The 23,442-nt window shown below is 51.5% G+C and overlaps 2 protein-coding genes across 2 annotated transcripts in view; one reads left to right on the forward strand and one right to left on the reverse strand.

Moving 5' to 3' along the window:
- CNNM1 (cyclin and CBS domain divalent metal cation transport mediator 1) overlaps window positions 1-14,191 on the forward strand; it is a 64,252-nt gene extending 50,061 nt beyond the window's left edge. Inside the window, exons 7-11 of the mRNA XM_032764126.2 lie at window positions 5,051-5,214; window positions 11,278-11,461; window positions 11,976-12,092; window positions 12,686-12,810; window positions 13,526-14,191. Coding sequence (XP_032620017.1) covers window positions 5,051-5,214; window positions 11,278-11,461; window positions 11,976-12,092; window positions 12,686-12,762 — 542 coding nt within the window. The 3' untranslated portion in view covers window positions 12,763-12,810; window positions 13,526-14,191. The remainder of the gene's footprint in view (window positions 1-5,050; window positions 5,215-11,277; window positions 11,462-11,975; window positions 12,093-12,685; window positions 12,811-13,525) is intronic.
- Window positions 14,192-16,889: 2,698 nt separating this feature from the next.
- On the reverse strand, window positions 16,890-22,537 carry GOT1 (glutamic-oxaloacetic transaminase 1). The gene is made up of 9 exons (XM_032764127.2): window positions 21,343-22,537; window positions 21,094-21,275; window positions 20,150-20,273; window positions 19,780-19,892; window positions 19,439-19,543; window positions 18,552-18,702; window positions 18,256-18,421; window positions 18,004-18,146; window positions 16,890-17,542 (listed from the first exon to the last, which is right to left on the reverse strand). Exons 1-9 carry the CDS (start codon window positions 21,371-21,373, stop codon window positions 17,403-17,405), a joined length of 1,155 nt encoding a protein of 384 aa, XP_032620018.1. The 5' UTR covers window positions 21,374-22,537; the 3' UTR covers window positions 16,890-17,402.
- Window positions 22,538-23,442: the final 905 nt, after the last annotated feature.

The raw sequence follows: 23,442 nt of genomic DNA on the forward strand, positions 1-23,442 counted from the left end.
GTACTAAATATATATTTCCTCCACATGTAAAGTGGTTTTATTCACACATTGGTTCCTGTTCATGGAACTGTGACTTTTTATTTTTAGAGTGCTGCTATCTTCTTCCCTTTCTGCTATGTCTGTCCATGGCTTATTGAACTCATGCCAAGATACCACTTGTTCTGCATACACCAATTTGAAAGTTACATGTAAGCTTCAACATAACTTTTCTTTTAAAATATTGTTAATCTTACTTGTTGTCTGGAGTCCCTAGGTGCCTTCACAAAACAATGAATAACAATACTTATGTATTTCTACATTGAAAACTGGAAATCACTGCATTTTAGCAAATAGAATAGTTGAGATAACTAATTAAAACATATATAAACAACTGATCCAATAAAACTTGACAGAGAGAGAAGCATTTATCCACTACCTTTTCAAAAGTGTGTGTGTATATGAGAGAGAGAGAGAGATACTAGGGCTAGAGAGAGAGAGATTTTACTTGGTGGCTGTGGTGATGTGTTTCTACATGATGAATACAATAGTCCCCTGACTGTAGAATGAAATGAATAGACTATAATGATGGCTTCTAGGCATTCTAAACATCAAAATTCTTGCTCTAGAGGACAACTTTACACCTTTTTTTCAATCTTTTTTTTTTTTTAATTCTAACAGCAAAATAAAGATGTGGTAGCGTCAATGATAATTCAGTGGACGCTTGTTTCCATTTAGCACTGAAAATAAATACTTTCAAGCTGAAATGTAATAAAATATGTCACCCAGAGAAGTGCATTCATGATATGTTCGCCTGTGCAAGTGTTACAGGAATAATAATTTATTAATGGTCTGGATTATGGTATTCACTATAGTGCAGACACAAGATTGGTTTTAGCTGCACAGATATTCTGTTAACTATGAAGCACATTGAAAATTAATTGTGTGCAACTGTGCACCTGCTCTGGGGATTTACACATGCAAATAGTATGTTAGCAATCTAACTGGGCTTTACTTGCACGCGTACCGCTAGGCACATGCAGTACTTGCATGTATTAAGCACATAATTTCACTGGCTTGCATGCAGTAACTGTGTGTGTGTAGTTTTCACGTACTGAACAGCTTTAAGATTTAATTTTAAAACTGCATATTACATATAACATGATGGTATGTCATGAAGTTCATTCCAAATTTATTTTAATATTCATAATCATTACTTCACAATATGGTCATTTCAATTTGTATGCTCTTTTCATTTATTTGAAAAAATAAAGATGGTGGTGGTTTAAAAACTGTTCAGCGACCAATGTTAGTATAGCTAAAAGATGGTCTAGTGGATAGAATGGAAGTAGAGGATAAAAGCATAAAAACCAGTGAAGTTTATTTCTGTTGTGTGTTTTTACATATACACAAATATCCAATTGTTAAAATGCTTCCATTTTTGGAATTTGTATGTGGTGGTCATATTCCTGCTTCATGTAGACTTGCTGGGTTAAATACTGACCTGATTTGTATCCGGTGAAATCCTGGACCTATTGACGTCTCTGATGAAACTCCTCTTAACTTAAGAGGCCAGGATTTCACCCACTGAGTTTTTTCGAGATTTGACTTGTTCCATTGTGGGAGGAAGGGTCTTATTTGCTTATGTAAAGTTATTGAGTGTCAAATATTAGACATCACTTTGATTGCTGACATGAGTTAGATTATCTGGAATTCCTATTACCTTCATTAGACTTCGATTAGGCTCTTCTTGAGCAAGAAACAGAGGAACAAGATCTTCAAAAAAAGGAATAAAACTTCTCTGCTGTTCAGAAATGTGGATTTTGTTGTTTTTTTCTTGTGAAGAATCGTTTCAAGATAAAAATATCTTGATTAGTGCTAGCAATCAAAATACATTAAATATTTGATACAATTGTTTTAAATAAGCAAAGCAAGATGCTTACCTGCAAGGAGGCTGAAGGTGCCAGAGGCTAGGAGAAGCACATTGCGCAACAGCAGCGACAGCTTCCCCTGTTGTGCAAGCACCAGGGGCAGGGGGCTCAACTCTCAGCCTGCCCACTCCACCCCTTCTCCCAGGCTCCCACCCTGCCTCTTCCTGCCCTCGCCCCTCCCCACCCAGTTCTGCCACCTCCCCCAAATGCACACAGTCCCCACTCCTCCAGCCTCCTGCACACCATGAAACAGCTGATATCAGCAGGCGGGAGGCACTGGGGGGAACGGGGGAGGTGCTGATCCACGAGACAAGCCAGCAGGCAGCAAGCACTGAGTGGGGAGGGGGGAGCTGCTGGGGGGGGGCTGCTTTTTCCCAGAGCTGGCACCTATGCTCCGGTCATCCTGCAGTAATAGCATCCACCCTAGCACAAGGGCGCTATTCCAGTATAACGAGAGCAGTGTAAATTCACACCTGGGCTCATACATAACACAGTCCTGTGTAGACAAGGCCATGGAGGAGTTAGTGCCATCTGGCCTCAATATTGGTTCTACTCTGACACGGAGGCCTGGCAGGTTTCCCAGAATGCTTTGTGTTATTCCATTCTGAGTGCCCCTCAGACCCCAGTGAAGACGCAGTCCCTGCAAGTCAGAGGTGCATGGGCCTCGTGCTGGGCCCAGTATCACCATTAGTGCAGGACAGGGGGCATTCCCACCCCACCCAGACAGTGGTGCCAGGATCTCTGGCATTGGGACACCAAGAGAAGCTCTGGAATACTGGCTAATGGACCCTTCAGCCACCACAAGCCATTTGCAGCTGCAGAGAGGGTCAGCCACAGGGAGCTGCTCTGCAGGTGGCTGCAGAGTAGGACTGGGGCTGCTCCCCAGCGAGTCAGGGGTGCGGGTCGGTTAAAGCCCTGACTTCGCTCCTGTCTCATTCAGTCTCTTGTATTTTTTTCCTCTTCATGTGTTCTCCCCATCCCCGCCTGGTCATTCCGGCCTGACCCCTCACTTGCTCCATAGTGCCCGTCTCAGTGTCCCGTACCTTCACTGTCAGCAGAGGGGAATCCCTGGCTGGCTCCCCAGGTAACTGCATGGCTTTCCCACACTGGCCTTTGGGAAAGGAAACCTCTGCATCTGCATGAGTGCACAGTGGCTGGCTCTGCACGTGTGGCCTAGGGGCGCACCCTCCCTGTCATTCAGTACATCAAGGGGAGTACACGCTACAGCAGGCTGCATGGGAACAGTGCAAATGTGGCCAGTGCGTGAAACTGCACAAACAGAGCAGCACCCCCAGCTGCAGGACACTGCACACACGCGGACAGAGGGGCACATACTGTAGAAGATTCTGCACTGACAGAGACGCACCTTCAAAAGAAGGGCAAAATGGGCTAAGCCGCTGCCAGCCCTTGTGGCAGCCAGGCCCTGGGGGCCCAGGAGCAGTCTGGTGCAGTTACCTGCTCTGCAGGTACAAATACAGGGAGATGCTGGGGGGTGCACTACTGCCCCCACATGTGCACGTGTGTTAGTACCGCAGCAGTGTGCTCAACACACTCCGTTACACACACACTGCTGGGGCACTGGTGACTTGGGGGGGGCGGGGGGAGAAGTTGCTAGTGCTAGAGGCCAACCACGGAGGACTAGGAGCCAGCAGACGGGACAGAGGCAGACTGGAGCGAATTAGGCACAGCATTGGGGTACTGGGGCGTGCGTCCTAAGTTATGTTTGGGTTTGTGTAAGTTTCATTTCCTGGCTGTTTTTCTGCTGAGTGCTGCTCCTGTACGTCCCTGTACCTGCCAGTCATAGATACACTCCATGGTCAAGCAGTTTCCTTTTCTGGGAGTTACAGTAATAAAAGGGTATTTGTAGCAGCAGCGCGAAGGTCAGAGAGACATTTCCATCAGCAGTGCCGCGAACAAGTTGCCTTTGTTCTCTGATAAATCCACTGACCACTTTGCATCCATCATGCTGCACATCAGCAGCTCTCAATTACCATGACTGACAGGAGGCCTTGCTCTGCAGTGTCTGCCCCAGCATCAGACCCCATTTATAACCCTCCCCCCAAAATGAGGCTACACAACCCCGCTGCTGGGGACTGTGGGTGTAAATGTAATTTGTACCAAACACCACTGGGCGCAATGAGCATCAACTCTTGCTGCATTAGAGCAAAGGGACTGCCAGGGGCCTTAAGCACAGCTCTCCATTGGGTGTGAAGGCTGTCAGTCAATATAACTGACAGGCCGCCGTTCTGGAACAGCCTGGTAACAGGAGCAAGTGGGCAAACAACCTAACCAGTTTTAAGTGGGACCTTGACATGCTTATGAATGGGATGGCCTGACAGCAGGGACTGGACTCCATGACCTAGGAAATCCCTTCCTGTTCCATTTTCCAAGCCCCGACCCTCATTTGCATTTGGACGGCCCGTCTCTTCTGCCACCTTTATAACCTGTATCCATGAGCACGTCAGAGAGAGCGGCTGCCCCAGGCCCCCCAGACAGCAGGCCCCACATAGGAGAGAATAAATCTGCACCTGCCAGGCTGAACAGCTGTGATGCCTGCCTGCCACTCCTGGGGGTTCTCTTTCCAAATACTCTGCGCTCATCTCCCCTCTCCGGATCCCTGTGCTAGCCTAGAAACGTGCTGTGCTGGGGAGCTGCGAGTGCTGCTGGCGGAGGGCTGAAGTGTGGGTGAGGCAGCGTCCAAAGGAGCAATATCCTGCATGGCCTCCGCTATCTGCACCTTCTGCTCAGCACCCTGTTCTCTGCATGGCGCTCCCCCTGCCAACCCCAAAAGACAGCTCAGTCAGCCACACCTGCCTTTAGCTTCTTGTGTAAGCAGATGCTCAGAGGCCTTTTTCCATGGCAGCACAGGAACCCAGGCTCTGCACTGCTTCCTCTTGCAGGGAGAGGATGGTAAGGGTCACTGCGGTCTGGAGAGAAGCAAAGACACCAGTGACCCCATCTGTCAGAGCATCAGCCTGGAGGGTGAGAGAGACTCCCAGCCAGGCAGGAGCTCTAGAAAGCCTCTGGGATGTGTCTCCGGCACCTTAGCATCTGCACTGTCCTGGTGGCTAGAGAGCCAGGTGACAGTGTCAGTAAACAGGGTCTCACACTCTGCCTCCATCTGGTCCCCTCCACACCTCTAGTAAACCGATCGCCATCTCGCAGCAGCGGGCTGAATCGTGCCGAATCCCCAAACCGGGAACGCAACTACTATGGGGGCAGCAACACCCAGCTGTACAGCAGCAGCAGCACCATCTACACGCCTGACTACTCCGTGCACATCCTCTGCGACGTGCAGTTCGTCAAGGTAGCCGCAGGGCTGGGGATCTCACTGACGCTTTTCAGGGTATCCGGGTGCATTGCTGCCACCTGCCCCCAGCATGAGGGAGCCATGGCTGTGCCCAGCAGGGGTCGTTCTCGCAAAGCTACAAGCAACATGCACGCGCTTCACTCCCGGCTACCACGAGCCACGCTCACGCCCTCGGTGGGCTAATAATTTACACCCCACCTTGTCACACTGGAGTGCCCAGCCCCTTGTCATCTGGGCACCCGCAATGTGCACCGATCCACTTCCTCCCCTGACGCAGCACCCGACTTTACTGGCTTCTCCTCAGTTTGCTCTCCTTAGCACAAGGTAAAACCAAACCAAAGTGTATTTAACCAAGTTTGAGTTAAGGATTCAGACAAAAGCAAGTTAAACTATTAGAAACACCAAGCTACAGGTAAAAGAAAAACATAAAATGTAATGGTGGCCTGGTAGCCCATGTGTCAGTGCCCCCCCCACCCCCTCTTAGGCCAGACAGGGCATTGCACAGAATCTGCTTGGATCGGCAGGGCAGTCTGTCTGTCCTTGGGTAGGTATACACTACGGGATTATTCCTATTTTACATAAACCGGTTTTGAAAACAGATTGTATAAAGTCGAGTGCATGCGGCCACATTAAGCACATTAATTCGGCGGTGTGCGTCCATGGCCCGAGGCTAGCGTCAATTTCTGGAGCGTTGCACTGTGGGTAGCTATTCCGTAGCTATCTCATAGTTCCCACAGTCTCCCCCGCCCCTTGGAATTCTGAGTTGAGATTCCAGGACCTGATGGGGCAAAAATCATTGTCGCGAGTGGTTCTGGGTAAATGTCGTCAGTTATTCCTTCCTCTGGGAAAGCAACAGCAGACAATCATTTTGTGCCCTTTTTCCCTGGATTGCCCTGGCAGACACCATAGCACAGCAACCATGGAGCCCGTTCAGCTTTTTTTACTGTCACCGTGTGTGTACTGGATGCCCCTGACAGAGGCGATACTGCAGCACTACACAGCAGCATTCATTTGCCTTTGCATGACAGCAGAGATGGTTATCAGTCATTCTGTACCGTCTGTTGCACCAGTGTAAATTGGCAATGAGATGATGGTTATCTGTCATTCTGTACCATCTGCTGCTGTTATGGGTGCCCCTGGCTGAGGTTGGCCAGGGGCGCAAAGAGAAAAATAGGAATGACTCCTCAGGTCATTCCCTCCTTTATGGTATCTAAAAATAGAGTCAGTTCTGCCGAGAATATGGGACAAGTGTACTAGAGAACCAGTGTATCAGAGAACCAGAGAGCACAGCCACTCTGTGTCAGATCCCATAGAGATGATGAGCTGCGTGGCATTCTAGGGGGTGTACCTGCAGCAACCCCACCCATTGCTTCCCTCCTCCCCAAACCTTTCTGGGCTACCGTGGCAGTATCCCCCCCATTTGTGTGATGAAGTAATAAAGAATGCAGGAATAAGAAATACTGACTTGTTACTGAGATAAAATGGCGGGGAGGCAGCCTCCAGCTGCTATGATAGTCCAGGCAGGACATTAAGCAGTGCAGGGGAGAGAAGCCCAGCATCCCGCTGCTATGATAGTCCAGGCAGTACAGAATCTTTTCTTTACACATGAAACGGGGGGCTGATGGAGCTCAGCCCCCAGTTGCTATGATGAGGACCGTTACCAGCCATTCTGTGCTATCTACTGGGAATGACCAGGAAACATTCCTATTTTTACCCAGGCGCCCGCGGCCGGCCTCATCTGAGGCCAGCCAGGACCACTCACGGGCTGATGGTGATGACAGCTAGTAATCATATTGTACCATCTGCCACCGGGGAGGGGAGGGGAACGGATACTGTGCTTCACTGCTGCAGCACCACGTCTACCAGCAGCATTCAGTAGACATAGGGTGACATTGTAAAAAGTCAAGAAACGATTTTTCTCCCTTTTCTTTCACGTGGGGGGGAGGGGGTACATTGATGACGTATACCCTGAGCCACCCTGGACAATGTGTTTGAGCCTACAGGTATTGGGAGCTCAGCCAAGAATGCAAATGCTTTTCGGAGACTGCTGGGGACTGTGGGACAACTGGAGTCCTCAGTACCCCCTCCCTCCCTCCATGGGCGTCCATTTGATTCTTTGGCTTTCCGTTACGCTTGTCATGCAGCACTGTGCTGTGGACTCTGTCTATCATAGCTGGAGATTTTTTTCAAATGCTTTGGCATTTCGTCTTCTGTAACTGAGCTCTGATAGAACAGATTTGTCTCCCCATACAGCGATCAGATGCAGTATCTCCCGTACGGCCCATGCTGGAGCTCTTTTTGGATTTGGGACTGCATGGCCACCCATGCTGATGCGAGCTCCACACTGGGCAAACAGGAAATGCAATTCAAAAGTTCGCAGGGCTTTTCCTGTTTACCTGGCCAGTGCATCCGAGTTCGGATTGCTGTCCAGAGCAGTCACAATGGTGTACTGTGGGATACTGCCCGGAGGCCAATATTGTCAATTTGCAGCCACACTAACTCTAATCTGATATGGTAATACTGATTTTAGCACTACTCCTCTCATTAGGGAGGAGTACAGAAACCGATTAAAGAGCCCTTTATATCGATATAAAGGGTCTCATTGTGTGGATGAGTACAGCGTTAAACTGATTTAACGCTGCTAAAATCAGTTTAAACGCGTAGTGTAGACCAGGCCTTAGTCTGAATCTCGCACAAGGACATTAATTTCTGCCCCAGTAGGGCATATGGGGCACCCCTTTTGTTTGACAAGGGCTAGCCAGCCATTGTCCTCCCGAGGCCTGGAACTTCTCTGCTTTGTAAGGGGTGGGCAGGGAAACCCACGCTCACCCATGCCACTCAGTTCAGCACAGGGTCCTTAATCCTGCGCCATGAGGACAGCCAGGTAAGTCGAATTAAGATACTTCGACTTCAGCTATGTAAATAGCGTAGCTGAAGTTTGTTAACGTATCTTAGTTGAACTCCCACCAGCGTAGACCAGCCCTTTAGACTCTGACTCCTCTTCAAACTGTGATCCACTCTGACCCCCAGATCCTTTCCAGAAGTACTGCCACCTACCCAGTCCGTCAGGCCTCATTTTGTGGTTGTACATTTGATTTTTTCCTTCTTTAGTGTAGTACTTTGCACTTGTCTTTATTGAATGTCATTACTGAGTTCAGAGCAATTCTATTTCTGCAACCTCCCCCCCGCCATGCATGCAATTCCTCCCAACTTGGTGTTGTCCACTAATTTTAAAAGCAAACTCTCCACTCCATTATCCAAGTTCTTCATGAAAATACTTAATAGTGCCAGTCTTAGGACTGATCCTGCAGGACCCCACTGGAGATGCCCTCCCAGTTTGACAGCCAATCATTGATAACTATTCTTGAAGTACAGTCTTTCAACCAATTAAGCACCCACCTTATAGTAATTTCATCTAGACCACATTCTCCTAGTTTGCGTATGAGAATGTCATGAGGAACTATATCAAAAACCTTACTAAAACCAAGATATATCTCACCTACTGCTCACCTCTACCTACTTGGTCAGGAACCCCATCAAAGAAGGAAATTAGGTTGGTTTGGCATGATTTGTTCTTGACAAATCCATGCTGGCTATTCCTCATAACCCCCTTAGCCTCCAGGTGTTTACAAACGGTTTAATAAATTTGTTCCAGAGTCTTTGGAGGTATCGGAGTTCGGGTGCCTGCTCTATAATTCCACAGGTCTTCTTTGTTCTCCTTTTTTAAATACAGGTATTATTGTTATGCTTCTTCAGTCCTCTGGGATGTTACCAACCTCCCAGAATTCTCAGCAATAATTGCTGACAACTCTAAGATTGTTTCAGCTAGTTCCTTCATCAGGCCCTGCCAGCTTGAATGCATCTAGCTTACCAAAATATTTTGGCTTGTGTCCCTTCCCCCTTGTTGTTAGTATTAATTGTGTTGAGCATCTGGACACCATTAATCTTTTTAGTAAAAACTGAATCAAAATAGGCATTTAACACCTCAGCCTCTTTGCTGTCATCTGTTAATAGCTCTCCTTCCCCGTTAAGCAGCAGACCCACACTTTCCTTCATCCTTCTCTTGCTCCTAACATATTTAAGGAACCTCTTCTTATTGCCTTTTATGTCCGTTGCTAGGTGTAACTCATTCTGTGCCTTGGCCTTTCTGATTCTGTTCCTACAGGCTTGTGCAATTCTTTTCTACTGGTCCTTAGCAATTCATCAATGTTTCCACTTTTTGTAGGATTCCTTTTTTATTTTCAGATCATTAAAGAACTCCTGACAGAGCCATATTGGCCTCTTACTATTCTTTCTGTCTTTCCTTTGCATTGGGATAGTTTGCAGTTGTGCCTTTAATATTGTGTCCTTGAGAAACTGCCAGCTCTCCCAAATTCCTTTATTCCTTAGAATTTCTTCCCATGAAACCTAACCTACCAGTTCTCTGAATTTGTTAAAATCTGCTTTTTTTGAAGACCATTGTCCTTATTCTGCTGCTCTCACTCCTTCCTTTCCTTAGAATCATGAACTCTCTCATCTCATGACACTTTCACCCAAATAGCCTTCCACCTTCGGATTCACAACCAATTCCATCCTGTTGGTCAGAATCAAGTCTAAAATAGCTGCCCACTTAGCTACTTCCTCCACCTGCTGGAACAAGATGCTGCCATCAGCACATTTCAAGAACTTATTGTACATTTTGTGTTTTGCCAAATGACTTTTCCAACAGATGTCTGGGAAGTTAGAGTCCCCCATTACTACCGTGTTGTGTGTTTTGGATCTCTGTTATTCTAGAAATGCTTCATTCACCATCTTTTCCTGATTTGATGGTCTATAGCAGACCCCTAACATGACATCACCTCTATTTTTCCCCCTTTTATCTTTACCCACAGATTTTCAACTGGTCTGACACTCCCCTCCTTCTGGGGTTCAGAACAAGTGTATATATTCTTGATGTACAATGCAACACCATCTCCTTTTTCCCCCCAACGGAGACTTTCTGAACAAGCTGTATCCTGCTATAGCAATATTCCAGTCAGCAGATTTATCCCACCAAGTCTCTGTGATGCCAATTAAGTCATAATTAAGCTTATGTACCAATACTTCCAGTTCTTCCGTTTTATTCCCCATATTCCTTAAATTTGTGTATAGACAGCTAAGATATTGAGCAAATTCCTCCCCCGATTTCACTCTTGTTCCTCCTATGACCCTATTGTAACTGTCCATGTCCCCCCCTGCCAATCTAGCTCTGTGTTCAGGTTGCCTTTTTAAATATAAATTTTCTACCTGTCACACAACTCTACAAATGTTGTGTACAAGCATCCTGCAATAATCACACTAACCAGTGAGTTCTTGGCTTTTGGCAGAGACCACCCATGATCCCTTTCAGTGAAATATTGGTCAAACACAGGAATAATGCACCTGCCTGGGCATGTCTGTCACAGCCTTCCCTCCCCCCTGCTGAACAAACAGCAAGTAATGGAAAGGAACAGAAGCAGGGTTCTGGTGGAAGTCCAGCTGCCTCATCAGGAGGTGCAACGTGGCCTTTCCACCACCCATCATGGCTGTGACATGAGCTGGCTGCTATTGCTGCCCCAGGGTGCTGGGCCCAGCTCGACAGCTTTCCAGAGATGGCTCGTGCTGAGTTTGGTGATGCAAGCCCCAAGTTGTCTCCATCAGCCACCTATACACAGGCCCCTCCCTCTGCAGGCTCTGCCTCGTGCACCCAGTGCCTTTATGCAGTAAGTAGCCGGGTGGGGAGCAGCTGCTCCCCCAGGTGGAGGGGCCAGGGCATCGTGTGGACTAGAGCTATTACTGATCAGTGTGAACTCCCCTCGGTGCACCTAGGCACCACTGAAGTAGGACATCAGGGGGCATGGTTGGATGCAGTTCCCACACAGAGGTGAACATCACCCCCAGGCAGGCAGTGTTGCTCCCCAAGGACTTGGAGCCAGGCAGCTGGCCATGCCCCTGGAAGCTCAGCTCACTCCCCACTGCCCTAGCAGGCAGTCCCCAGGGGAGCAGGGCAGCCCCATGGCCCTGACCTCACCCAGCTGAGCTTGCTTGTCTGTCCTGTGCCAGATCACCCGGCAGCAGTACCAGAACGCACTGGCAGCCAGCCGCATGGACAGCTCACCCCAGTCCCCCGACATGGAGGCGTTCAATGATGGCAACTCCACCAAGGCCCCGACAGCCCGGGGGACCCCACAGACCCCGAAGGAGGACCCCACCCCTACCCTCCTGAACGAGAGGAACAGCATTGTTTGTAAGTCACTCCATGGCTGCCTGACGGCCAGTCCCACAGGCAAGCCGCTCCCCACAAGCCTCCAACACTTCCTAGCACCCATCTGGCCCTGACGCCACCAGCTGCATACACACATCCCTTCACGCTCAGGGCCTGGCCCGTGGCACGTATTCACACCTGGGCCCCAATGCTCACACTGACACACTCCCCCTCCCCGTGCCGGGGACGGGGGTGTCTCCCACAGGCAGCTGGTCAGACAGGCTCCACAGCCCCAGTGACTCCACATTCCTCCGCGTGGAGGGAATCCCCTTCATCAAGGAGGAGCTGGCAGACAACGAGGAGAAAGGCAGGTGGCAAGGTAAGTCCCGAGGCGGGATCCGGCCCATGGGACGAATGTGGCCCCACTAGTGTATTGGAAGGGGAGTGCACTGGGGAGGGGTGGGGGGGAAATTGGAGGACGCAGCCACCAGGCACCCAAGATGCTCTGGAGAGCCCTGCCCAGAGATAACACTGCTCTTACCTTCCTCCTTTGCAGCCAGCGAATGCTGTGACATCACCCTGGAGCCGGAGAGCCCGAACAGAGAGACAGCGAGCGGCACGTCCCCAAGCGGCACCGAGGAGACCCTGGGCAGGAAGCTGCTGAGGACACTGAGTGAGTGAAGCACCCAGCCAGCCCCGTGGGAGGGGCAGAGCCTGGGAGCACAGGCAGGCACACAGACCCCAGTGGTGTGGGGGGCGGGGGCACATACGGTGCAGGGCAGGACAGCTGGGGCCCAAAACAGTAGTGGAGCTGCAGGTACCAGCTCTGCACCCAACAACTAACCGAGGGAAAACCTGAGGCCCGAATGGGGAGATGAGAAGGGAAAGGAGCCTCCTCTACTACTGCCCCCCTTCACCCATGCTCAGATCTGCCAACCCAGCCCTGGGGTCCCTACTTTCCTGTTACGCTGCTTGTTGCTGGGCCTGGACAAGCTGAGGCCCATGGAGCAGCTGCAGGGAGCCCAGCTGTCCATGGATGCACCTTCCTGGTGGCAGCAGGCAGTACTGCACCCCCCCACACACACTGCAGCATGACTGAAGGCTGGGGTGCATGTCTGTGGGGCCTGGCTCCACTAGCACCTAGCAGCCAGCAGCCTCCAGGTGCTATGAAGGGTGTGGGCTGTCCCCTCCCCCTAATGCAGCACCCCCAGGGTGGGATAGCGCTGTCTGAGGACCCACAGGGCACTGATCCCAGGCTGTTTGCAGGTGGGCAGAAGAGGAGGCAGTCCCCGGATGGCGAGACGCCGCCAGAGAATTCCAACCGAGCGCCATTAATCACCTGAGCGGCAGAGTGGCTGGAACGCAGTGCTGGAGTCCCATGTAGCCTTGAGGTGTAAACATACCCCTCAGTACTGCTGCTGCAAAGAGACACTGCCCCCACACCCAATGGCCTGCCACAGGCACTGGGGGGACACCCTTGCTCTGCCCTGAGCACACACTGCAGGGCCTGGAAAGCTGGTCAGGAGCTGCCATCAACCCACTCGGACCCCGCCCCCCCACTACAGGGCTGGGGCTTTCTGCCCTTCTGCATTAAGCAGGCAAAGGCCTGGCTGCAGTAAGCCCTGTCTGTCCCTTGCCTGAGCCTGGCAGGGCTGTAGCTTGTCTGTCCAGGAGCTGGGTGTTGTCTCCAAAGCAGCACGGGAGACTGGGCAGTGCACTGAACCTGGCAGGGCTGTCCAGGCCAGTGGTTCCATGGGGTAGGGGTTGGAGGGGGAGGGGGGGCGGGTAGATGAAGCTGCAGTCGTTTTCCCCCCCCCCCCCCCCCACCAGGGGACACATCCTAATGCTTTCAAACAGTGTCTGCCTTCTGGAAAGCTGCTCTCAGCCAGGCTGCTCGATGGAATGAGCAGTGTAGCCTGTGTGGGCTCCTGCCATGTCCTTATTTAGGGAGTCCCCAAGCTGCTGAATCCAGGCCCTGACCCAGCCCTGAGATTAACACCCTGCAGCCTGGCTGTGGGAAGTGGGGGGCGCCGGGGGGGGGGGGGTGGCGGCTCTGGAGAACAGGAAAAGGGAACCACGAGCATTAAACAGCTGCTTTTCTTTCAGGTCTGCAGCATGAGAGCCTCCTGCAGCGCATCGTGAGCGACAGCAGCGAGTCTGCACGCCACTGCCTGCCCACCCGACACCTGCCGTCCCTCCAGGACGTGTGTCAAGCCCCAGGAGAGAACGGCAGGGCCCCTGAGTGGGACTGAAGCAGAGGCAGCAGCCCTGGACTTGCCAGGAAGTCAGGGCACGTGGCCAGCTGCTGCCCTGCTGCCAGGCGTTTCGTCTCAAACAGAAGAGAAAGACAGAAGTGACAGTGCCTGTGGAGTGGTTCCCCTGTGGCAAGAAGCAGGGAGAGGCGACCCAGCTCAGGCTACCCAGGACATCCTTTAATACTTAACAGCAGCTCCCAGCCCCTTTTGAATCAGGGCCCCATAGCGCTGGGTGCTGCAGCCATAACGAGATGGGGCTCCTGCCCCAAGGAGCGCCATGCTCTGGGCAGTGCCCATCCCCTCCCACCACACAGTTTGTGCAGTGACAGTCAAAACCTGCCCTCGCACTTCAGTGTGTCCCTGGGGAGCAGTGAACTGCCCATCCTGCAGGCACTGGCCAGGTGTGGGCCTCAGGCCCCACACAGGGCTGAGTATATCCACCCCCCTCAGCTGGGGAAAGGAAGTTCAGAGCTGCACTTCAACCACCATGGCCCTGCAACAGGCCTCAGCTCAGAGCCATGAGTTGGCATCAGAATGTTAGAAAGAGCTTTAAATCGCTGATATGGAGGCTGAATGCAATGTAGATCCTTTACATTAAAAACCATCCCTCCTGAGCAGCTCCACCTCTGTCTGCGCTAGCACAGGAAAAGCTGCTGTTTAAAGGCCTAAACTGTGCCAGGTTCTCTTCTTCACAGAGATGGGGGGGGGCGGGGCACATCACTGCTGCATGGGGCAGCTGCGCCATTCCCCCCACAGCTCCCTGGTACAGTTACCAGCAGGAAGGGGAAAGCAACCTCTGCCTGCAGCAGAACAAACTGCATCCTAATCCCCTCTCCCCAAAACAGCCCCCTTAGCGCCAAGCCTGCTAGCTTCAGAGCTGCTGCCAGCCTGGGGAGGCAGATTTCCCCTTCCGCAGGAGACAGGTGCACAGTCACATTGCCCAGCAAGCAGCCTGACCTCACATTCAGCCTCAGGTTCCCCTTTCTAAGTGCCAGCCCCTTGCACCACACCCACTGCCACCTTGCCCTCACTCCTACTAGCGCACTCTCCTGCAGAGCTCCCCAGCATTTCATAACCCCACACCCCTTCCCCAGGACTGCCGTGATGGAGGCAACTAATGCTGCCTGACTTAGGGAACAGCTGTATTAAAAGCTTTTCTCTCTGCAAGGGGGGGAGGCAGCCCTGGAGGAGGGGGACTTACCCAGGGCCACACACAGGCAGAAAGAGAGCAGAATGCTGGGAGGTCCAGCTCTGAGCACTTGACAGACACGTCCTCCCTACGCTAAGCAAGACCATCACCTGACTGACACACAGGAGAGGGAGTCAGGCTGCCTGGGTTCTGCTATTGCCTCCCTGGGGGACCATTTAAAGCACTGAGACAGAGCATGGCCCAGCATTAGCTGGAGAAAGCCCTTTTCTCAGGGGGGTTTTTGGAGGACTAAATGTTAACAGAGTGTAGATAAGAGTGTGGTATTGAAGGAATATTAAATGTAAACTAGCCATCTCTAAAGCACCCTGTAGAGCTGGAGAAGTAGCTACTCCATCCTCTTAATATCACACTGAGAACTGGGTGAAGAACCAGTTTGCCAGGGCTGTGGCCAAGGTTGTCAGTGATTAATTTCATGGCTGTCACAGACATAAGAGAAGCAAAATGTGATGGGGCGAGAAGGCAAATGGAAGCAGTATGAGCTTCCAGGTACTGCTGCTCTCATGCCCTGGCAAGACCCCTGCAGACCTGGCTGCCTTCCACTCACGCATGCCTCACAAATCGGTGCGTGAAAGACACTTGCATAGCAGTAGAGGCCGTACCTACAGGGCGCATCTTCCTGGTCTTCTCCCTCCATTGCTCCCGCTGCTGGAGCTATAGCCGAGATAAGGTCCCAGGCAGCCTCCAGGGGAAATACAGGGTTGCAGGAAGTTCCAGCCCCCCTTCAGTCTCCCTGAAATCTCCAAGATGAGCCACATTTGGCCCAAATCAGTGCAGCAGTTTGCATTCTGAATGGAGCTGGGGAGAGAATCTATTGCTCTGGCTCAGCAGAGTTTTGGGGTAAGGAAAATGAGGAGTCACGCACAGGACAGGAGCCTCCAAGGAAAGGCCCCTCCACATACACATCCTGTGGCTCAACCACGAGCTATGATGCAGGAAAAGGTGCATTTCGCACTGCACTCAACAGCACTTCTCCGTGGAGGGAAGGATTCCTTTCCCTTTCACAGATGGGGAAGAGGTACAGAGAGGTTAAGTGACTTGCCAAGGGTCACAGCACAGCTGCCCACTTCCCACTCCTGTGCTTCAGCAACTACAGCTGGACAGTGCATCCCTGTGACCCCTCTTGAACACCCTCCCACAAACACACTCATGCCCTAGCACTAATGTGTACATGGTGCTGTGAAACAGCGCAACACTTACAAATGCCACTCTACAAAATGAGCTTAACTCAGGAGTGACTGAACTTCAGACCTGACCTCCTGCTGCAATGGAGGGAACTTTCCTCAGCCCTGGGAAAGAGCAATTGGGTCACGCTGCTTCTACAGGAATCTTGGTTCTCCATAGCGTAGTGTCCAGATGCCTATAATGAGGAGGATGCAGCCCATGGGCCTAAAGCAGCAACTGCTGCATGAGAAGAAATAGGACCAACTCAGGAATGGAACCTCCCATGGGACAGGGGCTATGATCGAGAGAAGTCTCCTGTGGATGAGATGATCAGATGTCTGGTCAACATCTCACCAAGTGGGAAACATGCATATACACAGGCCGAGGAAAGCCAGGCAAAGAAACAGAAGCAATACATGAGGAGTGAACTGATTAGTTAGTTATTCAAGGACACACTGTGGGTTCATCAGAACTTTCCTAGTAGCATTTTGCCCTGTGAGTAGCTGTAGTTGCCAGAGGAATGCAATGGTAAATGGAAAGGGAAAGTTGCCATGAGATGCCATCAAAGACGGAACCTCTGGGCAAGTCTCTTTAAAATAAGATGAAGCCTTGGATCATAGGGCTTTTATTGTGGACCTGTGAGGGAGGGCTGGTATTGCTTAGAGGGGGGATGGGCAGAGGAGCCACCCACCCCCAGCAGTTCAGCACTCCAAGGCTGGAGCCTATTGCAACAGTTAAGAGTTTGGCCACACAAGGTCATGTCCCATCTTCCCTCTGCCACCAGTATGTCAATGCCAATTTAGGCAGTTACACAGCAATGCAGACAGACCAAGCACCCAGCAGGGCATCCTTCAGAGATGGAGGTTTATTTTTTTTCAGCAACACAAAAACAATCACGCTTTGCTCATGCAAGGCGAAAGCCAACAATAGGCTCACTCCCTGAAATTTTAGGGCCTCCAACCCACAGACAAGACAAGGGGGTCCATGAATTTGGGCACCTATCCCACAATGCACTGCATCTGTACAGGAGTTGACTTGGCCAAACCATTTTGGTTATACTGGGTCTATATGGTTGCATGGAAATAAGCAGCTTTGAGATGTATGGTCCCAGCACATATGGCTGCTGTCAGCCAAATGAGACAAGATGGCTTACTTTCTCACCAGCCCCAGGAGGGCACTGGCCTGTATTATAAGCGGGCTTTCAGAGATGCAGGCAGGCTGATATCCCTGATATAGCCACTGTTTCCCATCCTTATTAAACCCTCACCGGTGTGATGGAGGTGAGTTATGAGCAGGGAAACAGACTACACACTACTGCTTTGGTAGGTTCAGATGGGAGTTCAGTGGTTTGTGTTCTTCACTGGAACTTGGTGACCGCTTCGTGGATGGAGCTTGCCACGTAGTCCAGGTTCTTGGTGGTTAGGCCGCACATGTTGATGCGCCCACTGGCCATCAGGTAGATGTGCTTCTCCTTGATCATGTACTCCACTTGCTTAGCTGGAGAAACAAACATTCAAGAGAGCACTCAGGTCAGCCATGTGGGAGACCTGGAAATCCCAGAGTACAGGTCAGTGTTGCATCTCATCAGCTTTCAGAATGGAGAGAAGGGGTTCAGGACCTGGCCAGTGAAATAACGCACAGAGCTACTCCAAGCTCAGCCTCTCCAAGCAGAAGACGAGTAGAGAGAATAGCAGGAGCACTGGCTGTGGGTGAGCTCTAAACTACTCCAGTCCTGGCCAGACCCAGCAGGAGGTGCTGTAGAGAGCAGGCCAGGAGTGCTGATTGCTCTCTATCCAGACTTTCTTACTACCCATCAGAGGCCCAAGACTGCACCCCAGAAAGACACTGGAGAAGTTCTTCAGGAAATCCAGCTTGGGTTCCTGCAGCCCAACCCCACTCAGTTCCAGGCCCCTGAGCTTACCTCCTGCTGCAACAGCATCTGGTTCATTGATACTTACGGTTCAGCCCTGTGAAACTGAACATGCCAATCTGCTCAGTGATGTGATTCCAGGTGCCTGGGGTCCCAAGAGCCTGGAGCCGGGCCCTGAGCTCCGACCGCATTAGCAAGACCCGATCTGCCATCGTCTTCACATTGTCCTTCCTGTGCAGAGGAGAGAGGAAGCCAGTAGTGGAATTTAGCCAGGTCTATCCATGCCCTGGTATGACAGCTCCTCCCTTCAACATCCCATTTTGGCACCAGCACCACTTACCACTCAGCGAAGAGCTGCGGGCAGGTGAGGGTTGTAGCCACGATACGTGCTCCTTGTGAGGGAGGGTTGGACCAGATGGTGCGGACAATCTTCTCCATCTGGGAAAGGACACGCTGCACATTGTCAGCATCCTTCCCCACCACACTCAGGTTCCCCACTCGCTCATCTGGAGACAGACATGGAGACATGAGCCACTATACCCAGCCCCTGTGCCCCACATCCCGGCAGGCTTCACCACCAGCCCCAGGGAGGCTGGCCCAACCTGCACGGTTAGCTGCTGCCAGAGGGATACTCACTGTAGAGCCCAAAGTTCTTGGAGAAGGACTGAGCACAGAAGAGTTCGAAGCCCTCAGAGACAAAGTACCGCACAGCCCAGGCATCTCTGTCCAGGCAGCCAGAGGCAAAGCCCTGATAGGCTGAGTCAAAGAATGGGAACAGGAACCGGCGCTACAGACAGGAAGATAATTAGAGGGGAGACCCCACCCTACCCCTAAGAACCCTTTGTCCCCATTTCTGCCCCCTCCCCTCACCCAAGCAGGGTGGGCTGATCTGCTGGGAAGTCCTTAAAGGGTCAGTGTGAATCTGGGGCAGGGTGGGAACCCCTTCAAGCCTGACTGGAGCACTGCCATTAGGACTTGAATGAAGGGGGAGACTTTGAGACAAGCTGGGAAGTGTGTCAAATCACAGCCCAGCAGATGGGAGAGGAAGGTCACTACAAGGAAACAGCAGCAGCTGCTTCCCACACCACCGGGGAGAAGGACAGAGGTGTCCCTTTTACCTGGCTAGTGTGTTCTTTGGGGGACAGAGGAGGGGATGTGACTTATTTCACATCCTGTTACGGGGCACCCAGGAGAGAGAAGGAAGTCTTTCCAGATGCATACGTACCGGCCAGAGCCTGAGATTAAATGCAAGTTAGCAGCACAAGCAGAACTGGGGCAATTTAAACATCCTGTAGTGTCCAAGAGCAGATTTCTGCTGGTTCCAGCCCCTCCTCATTCTTACCTAAGGCTCCAACAACTCATTAGGGAGGGGCCCTTTCTCCCACTCCTCACCGAGCTTTGCCCACCCCTATCTCTCCCCCAAATAGAGCCTAGAGTCCTGTTTGTGCTCTGGTTGGCTCAAGGGCTTCCTGCTCCCTGGCCACACTACAGCCCTCTCCCACCAGTCCACTCTCTGCAGATACCTTCATGACAGCAGCAATCTGTTTCCACTGCTCCAGGGTGGGGTCTGTGCCAGTTGGGTTGTGCGCACAGGCATGCAGAACAAAGATGGAGAACTCCGGTGCACTCTGAGGAAAGAGTAGTTCTCTGTCACATGCACAGACAGCAGAGGGCCCACATCCAGTCAGCCACCAGCTGCCTTGGCCACTCTGCTGGACTCTATCACACAGATCTGGCTCCAGTTACCCCTAGGCAAGAAACTGGCAGGCTCCTGCACAGAAGGGCCTGGCTGATCTGAAATTAGGGCAGCTGATGCCTTTGGATGCAGCTCAGGAGATCACTTCTCCAAGGCACTCTTACCCACCTCCATGTCCTCCAGGAGCCCCTCCAGGTCCAGCCCCCTCTTAGCAGCATCCCAGTAGCGATAGGCCCGGATGTCCTTAAAGCCAGCATTCACAAACACAGAGTTATGGTTCTCTGAGGAGAGAGGAGACCTGTCTGTACTGGAGAGCTGCCTGAGCCAGCCAGTTCCTCCAGTCCTGACTTAAGTTGCCTCCCGCCACACCACCCACGGAGGAGGAACGGGTGAACCTCTCCCTTGTTCGTATGAGACACCTTTCCCCCTCCATCACCACCCCCCCTAGAGTGAAGAGTCTGACTGGACTGCTCCCACCTTACCCACTTCTCCTGCAGTCTCCAGTAAGCAGTAAGCATGAACATGCTGCAGCACTCACCCCAGGAAGGAGAAGAGATGTAGACAGGAGTTGCTGTGTTGTTGGTTCCATTGTACCAGCGCCGCAGGAACTCTGCTCCAATGCGCAGACCACCAGTCCCGCCCAAGCACTGAACCCCTCCTACCTGGAAGGCAGAGCAGGGTCACCAAGAGCCTGCCACCAATAGATGGCATCAGTGCAGAGATCATGTGGAAACATCAGAAAGGGACAGAGTGAGATAAGCCTCGCTGGCCTCCAGTTATTAAAGGGATCAACCCCCCCAGACCAGGAATTCAGAACCCCTCATCCAATCTGAGGTAGATCCCTTTAATTGCTACAGCCCAGGACTGCGCCTCCTAGGCCAGGCTTCCTGACATCAAAGCAGCAGCTCCTCTGCAATACTGGGGCAGGCTCTGCTCCTCAGTGACTGCTAACTTATAGGGCCCCATACCATGGTATCAGAGCACCTGTTTCCAGGGCAACCAGGACTTTCATACCGCAGCCATGTAGGTCAGCACTGACCATGGGATGCACTAACACCTAAATAACCCCACATCATCTACCCTCAGCTCCCTCCTGCTGTCACTCCTCCTTAAACAGCTTCTCTCTCATGTCTCACACCCCCTTTGGACCTTGGCAGGCTCCATCTGTTTCTGTCAGACCTGCTGGCCCTTCCCATCAGAGTCCAAGGGCAGACGCCTGGCCAGTTCTGGAATGGTTCAAAATCAGGTGGCAGAACCCAGATCTTCTGCCTTCCCTCTGGGGGAGGTTTCCTATCGGTTTCTGGTATTCAGAGAGCTCTGAGCAGGCCAACAGCTCCATGCAGCCAGAATGCAGACCTGAAACTGAGCTCAGTGCCAGACCAGTCAGGGCAAACTCTGCAATCCTGGCAAGATCTCTCCCATCCTCCAGAGACCCCATTCACTAGTATGTCTTAGCAAAGAGTCGCTTCCCCCAGAGCTTACACGATTCTCCTTGATAGCACGACTGTCCTCTCCAAGCACGATCCTTGAAGCGTTGGCCCGGAACTCAGGCAGGCCAAGGATCGGCAGGTATTCATGGTTCAAGCTGGCATCATTAGCGATCTTCTGCTCAACTTTCTTCACTACGGGCAGGACCCAGGGCTGCCCCTCATCTGTGCGATAGGCTGCAAGAGAGAAAAGGAGAGTCTTACGCTCCACAAGCCAAGGGGACACTCAGCCAGAAAAACTTACCTACAGTTATGAGACTAGATCTCTTTCCCATTCTTGCAATTGCTGTTCAGATCCAGAGGTTGAGGCCACAGGGAGGGCAGGATGGGAGGGGAATGATACGTTTTCTTACGACCTGAGATATGTCCTTTACAGACTGCCTCCGGAATCCATAGGCCATAGCACCCCCTCTCCCCCCAGTTTCCCATCAAAACATTTTATGAGTAAAGAAGATAAATTAGGAAGAGATTAGAAGGATTCTGTTAACCTTCCAAACACCAAGGGACAGTACAAGCTGCACTACACTAGCTATACTGCTTCTGGATGGACTCCACACACAAAAGCCCCTGACCTATAGTGATCCAAGTAGTTCCACCTTCATACCATCCATGCACTCACTAGCATGTACATGCTGTGGATTAGGCTCATAAGCTCTGTGGAGCAGGGATGAGACTTCCTGTCCATTCCCGACAGCACTGAGCATGCTTGATGGAACCTGGTAAATACATTTTCAGGGAAGAGGGAGTGACTAACTGAAGTAACCATTTCCTCAGCACCTTTCAGGACAAAATGCTTTCTAAACCAGTCCACATGCATAGGGAAATGCAGCCACCTCTGCATGCAAGCAAGATGGGAAAACAGCACACAACATGCTGCAGACTAGCTGAGATGAAGAGATCCTGGGGCAACCTCTAGGTCTTGTGAAAAGGGCCACTGGTTATTTAGCATCTGTCTAACCCTAAAGGTCTACACACAACATATTGCATGGAAGTCCAGTTATCTACCTTGGGAGGGAGGGCAGAGTGGACTGTGCCAGCAGGGAATTTTGGGGTCTCAAGCCTGAATCTTAGAATCAATTCCCCTCCACTGGGCACTGCCAGGAACAGGCATCTGGGATCCACTAATTATAGAGTCTGGACCATTTCCGTGCCATTTTACAGCCTACAGACACCGGGGGGCTCCCATATTGTTCCCTAAATGGAATGGAATCAGAATGACAAAGACTGAATTTGGACAGAGATTAGGATACAGACTTCTGCCTCTTTGGCACTGGTTTCAAGGCAACTAGGGGCGTTAGAGACTGAAAATAGTTGCCCTCAACAGCTGTCCATTCACCCTGACATGAGATGCATTACTAGTTCTCCCCAGACAGGAGTCACCACTGGCACCAATCTGCTCTCTCGATACCACGCTCAGAGAGTAGATCTCACTGAATGAGCTGTGAAGACTGAAGTCCATTCTGCCCTCGGTGGTGGACCCTGGCGGTACCCCAGGGTCGGGCATATTACCTGGGGCAGGGCTGAGTAGGGGAAGCCTACTTGGGAGGGCACAGCACTGATTAGAGTTCAGTCTCCACAGCCATGGAGCTGGCACCCCTACAAAGGCAGATCATACGCTAACCCAGGGGTAGGCAACCTATGGCACGTGTGCCGAAGGCAGCACCTGTGCCACTGAAAATCAGCTCTCACACTGCCCAGGTTCTGGCCATCGATCGGGGGGGGGGGGGGGAGGGCTCTGCATTTTAATTTAATTTTAGATGAAGCCTCTTAAACATTTAAAAAACCTTATTTACTTTACATTTTAATAACTGGAAATATACCCATCTCCTAGAACTGGAAGGGACCTTAAAAGGTCATTGAGTCCAGCCCCCTGCCTTCACTAGCAGTGACCAATTTCTGCCCCAGACCCCTAAGTGGCCCCCTCAAGGACTGAACTCTCAACCCTGGATTTAGCACGCCACTGCTCAAACCACTGAGCTATCCCTCCCCCCCATATATTATAGACTTATAGAAAGAGACCTTCTAAAAACATTAAAGTGTATGACTGGCATACAAAACCTTAAATTAGAGTGAATAAATGAAGATTCTGCACAGCACTTCTGAAAGGTTGCCAACGCCTGCGCTAACCCTTCACACATCTCTAGGACCTTCTGTCCCAGCACCTCACTGTGCTGAACAGTGACAGACTCAGCCTGGACCCTGCCTCCTGTGCAGAGGACAAAGATCACACCTCACCTCCCCTCCCACCCAGCTTTGTGCAAGGAGACAACCCATCCAAGGTCACACAGTGCAGGGGTAGTGCTGAAATGGAGCCAGCCCACCAGGTCTCCACCCCCCAGACCTC

The sequence above is a fragment of the Chelonoidis abingdonii genome, chromosome 16 (genome assembly GCF_003597395.2).
Source record: "Chelonoidis abingdonii isolate Lonesome George chromosome 16, CheloAbing_2.0, whole genome shotgun sequence".
NCBI classification, from domain to species: Eukaryota; Metazoa; Chordata; order Testudines; family Testudinidae; genus Chelonoidis; species Chelonoidis abingdonii.

Excerpts from the sequence above, each read along its gene's own strand:
- GOT1 (XM_032764127.2), bottom strand. The coding sequence starts at position 21,373 with ATGGGAAAGAGATCTAGTCTCATAACTGTAG. Across the intron at positions 20,274-21,093 it reads GTGCTATCAAGGAGAATCGT|GTAGGAGGGGTTCAGTGCTT; the intron begins GTAAGCTCTGGG and ends TCTGCCTTCCAG. Across the intron at positions 18,147-18,255 it reads CCGCAGCTCTTCGCTGAGTG|GAAGGACAATGTGAAGACGA; the intron begins GTAAGTGGTGCT and ends TCCTCTGCACAG.